General features: G+C 36.2%; 1 protein-coding gene across 2 annotated transcripts in view; it reads left to right on the top strand.

Annotated features, from left to right (window-relative positions):
- Positions 1–4,919: 4,919 nt before the first annotated feature.
- The window catches only part of FAM184A (family with sequence similarity 184 member A), a 48,206-nt gene continuing 47,167 nt past the window's right edge, over positions 4,920–5,958 (top strand). The window contains exon 1 of one of the 2 annotated variants that reach the window (XM_031066667.1): positions 4,920–5,770. In XM_031066667.1, the coding sequence (XP_030922527.1) occupies positions 5,060–5,770 (711 nt within the window). In that variant the 5' untranslated portion in view covers positions 4,920–5,059. The remainder of the gene's footprint in view (positions 5,771–5,958) is intronic. The other variant, XM_031066666.1, reaches the window with a different exon arrangement.

Below are 5,958 nucleotides of genomic sequence, written 5' to 3'. Positions count from 1 at the left end.
AGTCTAGGCTTGTTTCTATGTTTGTTATCAGTAATAATACAAAGATCTTGATTGACAGAGCATCATCTATTTGTGAGATTTTCCATAAGGAAGCAAAAGATCTTTTTAGATAAATGAATGGTTTTTTTTAAATTTAAATTGAAAAAGAAAGAAAGAAAGATGGGCATACGTAGGTTTTAAGGTTTGGGGTTTTTTTTCTATACATGTCTGTCTACTTTTGTATTTAGTAAGACATTTGTAATAATGTACTCTGTGACTGGTCAGCTTTTATGAAAGGCAGTTTTGAGTAGCTTTTAAGTACTTTCCTGTATCATTGTATTCTTATATTGTGCTAAGGAGAAGAAATTTGTCCTGTAAAACAAACTCTTCCTGTCTATTAAGTTGGGTATTTTATTTTGTCTTAAATTGATCATAATATGTAAATTTTAAATGCTGATATATAAATATATCTCATTTTTTGGACATTATTTGGTCAACTGGAAGAAAAGGGGGAAAATTAATCCAATATCTATTGTACCAAGACATATGATTGTTTTGAACTATCATAGAGGAAATATTTCTACATAAAATAATTAATGATAATGTTTGCAATTTTTTAACATTTCTTACTGATTTTGTAGGCTGAACTTTTCTGTTTGCTGCACTTTTTACTGTTTCTTGGTATATGTTACTACTTCCTCTGTGAAGTAATTCTTACCTACCCGCAGAGAGCAAGGATGGGTCAGGCTCATTGGTTCCCATCTTATAAATCATTAGCAGGTTATGCTCAAGCATTTCTTGTTGGCACTGTCCTTGTGTGGGTCATTCCAGAGACGGGCAGCACTGACAAAGTCTGGGGATGCCTCTGGAGGCTCTGGTGTTTCAGGCTGGTGTTCAGGCAGCAGCACCCTGGGAGCACTGGGAACACAACAGTTCACCTGAACAAGGCTGAGCTCTGACCCAGGGCCCCGCACATCAAGTCTGAAGTGGAGGTTTACCAGTCATAAGATTGATGTTTGTGTAAGATGCGTAGTGATGGTTTTTTCTCATAGGTATCAGCTCTCGTTTTGATGTAAAATTAGAGAAAATGACCCGTGCACATTTCTTGGGGTATTTTCATAGAATCATAGACTATGGTTTTCTGTGCTGCAAAATAATTTGCACTCAATTCTAGTGTTAAGGTGAATTACACATTTGTAATTAGAATAGCATTCTATCCCAACTAAATTGCTGTCAGGAACAGATGACTGAAGAGGTACAGCTGACCATGTGAGAATTGGCAGCTTTCCAATCCCTAACATCTGGTTTGGGGTAAAAAGTATTTCTCGGCCAAACTTTCAGCCACAAACAGTGTGGAGCAGGAATTGTTGTTTGTATTCCGTGTAGCTCAAAACACCAAAGCTAGCGTAGGGTCTGACTTGCTTCACCTTACCATGTAGAACATAACTAAACAATCCAATAATTATTGACATAACCAAGGTTTTTGCTGTTGTTGGTACTAACTTACTCTGTTGTAGTTCTTCAGATCAATGCACACAGTATTTCAGTAGGTTTTCATTAATAATTAAGTTACTGTTCTGTATAAAAAGTATTAGCTGGCAATCTCAGTATCCTTAGAGTATGGTTCTGTCTGTCCCTCTGAAATGATATGCTGACTGAAAATAGAATAAAGCATGATTTTTTTTTTCCCTGTCATGTGATAAGAATTGCTATGTGCAGTTAGAGTAGAGCTGGAAAAATATGAATTACTCAAATAAGCAGTTTATGGGTCTTAGTATTAAGCAGTTGTACTAAAAAAGCTGCAGGGATTTTTAAATAATTTCAAAAAGCATTTACAAGCATGCTTAGTAGGGATTCATGCTCTCATTTAAAAACAGAGTGCAAAACTTGTTTTATCTACCTACCTCCAATGTTTGTAACCTTACTGCTTTTCAATTTTCAGAAACTTACTTGAGAAGGAGCAATTTGTTTTAGCTAGAACTCTAAATGTATTCATTTGCTCCACGGTACTTCAATTTCTGCTTGCATTTCGTTGAAGTGCTTTTAAGTTGCCTTTGCTTGTTAGTACAGACTTTTTTCCATGTGTTCCTATGTTGATACAGTGGGTCAAATTCTCAAAGATAAAATCTGTTACAGCTATTCTATTTCTTTAAAAATAGTGAGGTTTATAGTAATTTGATGGAGCTAGAATTCAGGCTGCTGTAAGGCGTATGTTATGATGAAATATTCAGTTGCATGCATTTTATTTTTGCATTTCCCATAAGATATGAATGCCCTTCTTTTAGGGAACGAGTTGTGCTTGAATTTGAATTGGTTGCTGTTCAGTGCTTTTAGTAAGGAGCAAGTCAGTAATGAGAATTTAAAGATATCTTCTGAATGTGGCATTGCACATGGATTTATTTTTCACTTGGACTCTTCAGTGAAGTTTCCACTGCTAAATCATAATACCTTTGAAAATCCTTTGTGATTTATACTTTTTGCAGATTGTAGTGCTGCATAACTTGAGAATGGAACACTGCCTGAAGTGAAAAACATTATGGCACTTCTGTGCACAAGGACGAAAGTCAAGAGCTGTTTTGAGTGTGGGATTTGACCTAGTGTTCTGCAATTGCTTATTATAATGACCTGATCCTAAATGTGAGATTTATTTTTTTTATAGTACCTTTTAAACTACATTGTCCCACTTCTCTAACCAAAACTACAGCACTACTCATGCAAGACAGTGCATATAATGTTTAAAAAACCCCAAACCCTCTGTTTTCAAGTAATTTTTGATATGAACAAAGAAGTTGAACACTAGACACCATTAAACCAGCAGGGAAACAAGACTTTGGGATCCAGTATATGAGACTGTTTGCTGGTACCAGGAGGGAGATCATAGCTTTGTGATCAGAAGTTACTGTTGGCATCACCAAAGACAATAAAAATATAGAAGGTTAAAACCTTTGGTGAAGGGCATTTCGGTGATAGTTGTGATTTTGCTAATGAGATTGCATGTGGTTTAGTTGTCATTTTTTGCAATGTTTTGTTAGAGTTTTGTGAGTCTCTGTACCATGAAACTCCTTCAGAAAAGGAATTTTTTTTTTTTTTTATGGGGAGGAAGAAAGCCAAAAGTGTCCTTGATACCTGCAGATATGTAAGTAGTACTAAAAACAAGTTGCCAAACCTATGGAAAACCTGTGGTTTTTTCCTCTTTCATTAATTAGCATGTACATTTGTGAAAAATTTGAATTAGAATAAGTTAAAAGTGTTTTTTGTGATATTTTTAAGTTAATTCCTTGCTATATAAAGATAAGTGAGGCTGGGGGGGCGGTTGGGTTTTTTACATATAATGTTGCTTCAGAACTTTTTTGGTTTTCCTTTTTCTTTTCAATTGTAATCTAAAGCCCGTCCTTTTGGGATTTTGTGGCTCGGGCAACAGAATGGGGTATGTTATTTCAGGCATAAAATTTAGAATAAATTTAGAATAAAATGCATAAAAGGCATAAAGTCTAGAATAAACATCTGGACTTTTGTTCAAACAAACAAAAGAACACCATGGCCAAAGTCTTAAATCTGCTCTTTCAGTTACAGTAACTTTTTGAGCTTTGTAGCTCATCTGAACACTTGGCTGTAAACACTTTTCTTTAGTCTGGAGCATAGAGGCTTTTGCTTAGTGTCAGGAGAGCAATTCTGTGCCTTCTTCATATTTCCCAGCCTTGAGGGCAAGTCAGCACAACTTCCTCTGTTGGCTGGTTCTGTGCTGATGGAGGACTGATCTAGGTTCTGTCCTCAGTTAGAAAAGAAGATCCCCGGCTGCTTCTTCGTTGTTCATTTTTGGTGCTTCTTCTTAATTTTTAAGATACACAAGTTAAACTAATCAGAAGACTTTTTTTTTGTTTGTTTTGGTTTTGTTTGTTTGTTTGTTTTGGTTTTTGTTCAGATGTGTTTTATAGCTCTGCTGCCTGTATATCTAGGAAGTATGGGGAGAATTGCTGGAGTTCTTGAAGCAATGCAAAGATTGCATTAACCCCACCTATTGCATGGACAGTTTATTCACTGACATACACAGATACTGACACACATACTTATCTGTACTTCCTGGTTAAAAACCAAGACCTACTATGTTGTGGTGCACTTGAAACATCCCTTAGGATATATCTGGTTATCTTAAAACTTTCATTGAATGCTCGTGGTTTTGCTGCTTTCACAGCCTTCTTGAACTGCTTAGCTCCCTGGGCTCCCCAGATTGCTGGCTGCCCTGCCCTGAACTTCTCTGTTCAGCTGACTTACTAGCTGGGAAGTCAGTGAATTTATGTGGTAAGGCACCTTAGGCCTTAGGAGACACAAAATGTTTACTAGATAAACTGTCAAAAGTGAAATTGTATCTGGGCAACCATCAAGATTACAATCCAGAATAACTAGTGTTTGCATGTTTGATGTTTCTGAAATGAAATATTTAAGAACATGTACTGTTTGGAAAGGAGGGATCTGAGATATATTTTTTGTTCCAGTTGAATTTCTTGTGATATATATACCCTGTGTGTTATTTTCCAACAGAAAGATCTCTTCAGTTTTGTTTTTTATTTTGTCTGTGCTTTGAACTATTCCAAATAAATTTGAGGTGTTTTTTTAAAAATTTGTTTTTAAGTGTGTTTTTCCCCCCCAGTATATTTACAGTAACAACATGGATATAAAGACACAGCTTTCATTAGAAAAATTAGGTGTTTAAGGAGAACAGAAAAACTACCCTACTCTTTAAGATCTGTAAGAATATCATGACTAACACTGCATTTATGCAGTTACATCCTTAATAACATGAGGTCTCTTATTCGTGTGATGGAAAAAAGCCAGATTGGTAAAGTAGCTTTCAGAGTACCTAGGTATGTTTTTATTGGGATTTAACAGATAAACAGAATGGCTTTTCTCTTAATATACTATTATTTCATGTTTGCAGGTAATATATGCTTTGAACACTAAAAATGATGAACATGAAGCAGCTATCCAAGCCCTTAAGGATGCTCATGAAGAAGAAATCCAGCAAATTCTTGCAGAGACCAGAGAGAAGATCTTGCAGTATAAAAGTAAAGTGGCAGAAGAAATGGATCTCAAGAGAAAGATTCAGGTTTTGGAAGAGTCGCTGGAAGATCACAAAAAGATGAAACATCAGGCCTTGACAGAATTTGAAGCATATAAGGATAGAGTTGAAGATATGCAGCTTTGTGCAGAAGCTCAGCATGTCCAGCGTGTAGTGACCATGTCAAGGGAAGTAGAAGAGATCAGAAAGAAATTTGAGGAAAGGCTACGAAGTTTCATTCAGTTGCAAGTACAGTATGAGAAGGACAAGCGTACAGCACTGGAAGAGTTAAAAGCTGCCCACAGGCTTGAAATTCAAGAACTCCTGAAGACTCATCAGAGTCAGAATGCTACTTTAAGTAAGGGGCAAGAGAAAATGGAGGAATTGCATAGACTGGAGCTGGAAGACTTGAACAATAAGGTTGAAGAGTTAAGGCTGGAAAAAAAAAAGCTCATTGAGGACTATGAAGGCAAACTCAGCAAAGCGCAGTCCTTCTATGAACATGAACTTGACTCCTTGAAAAGATCTCAGCTTTTTACAGCAGAAAGTCTACATGCCTGCAAAGAGAAAGAAGCGGAGCTAAGAAAAGAATTTCAGAACCAGGAAAGTATGTTACGGAAGAATCTGGGGAAGCTTAAAACTGAATTGCAAATGGTCCAGGATGAAGCTGCTAGTCTACGGGAAAAATGCCAAAAACTTCAGGTGGCTCTTGGTACTGCAGAAAACAATGTTCAGGTGAGACTGATATATTGTTCGCAAGGCTGCGCATTTTCTTTTCCTATAAAAACACTGTTTCCATGTGGCTGTTATTAGAGTGTGTAAACTTAATTTTCTATCGCTCATACATGCTTGTCATCTTCTTCAATTTTTTTTCATTTCTTTCTACTTTAAGTTTAATTGTTTAATTAACAATATTTTCACAA

Source organism: Geospiza fortis, unplaced genomic scaffold, assembly GCF_000277835.1.
Source record: "Geospiza fortis unplaced genomic scaffold, GeoFor_1.0 scaffold98, whole genome shotgun sequence".
Taxonomy (NCBI): Eukaryota; Metazoa; Chordata; class Aves; order Passeriformes; family Thraupidae; genus Geospiza; species Geospiza fortis.
The sequence above is the reverse complement of the archived record's forward strand: the minus strand, read 5'-3'. Positions and strand labels throughout refer to the sequence as shown.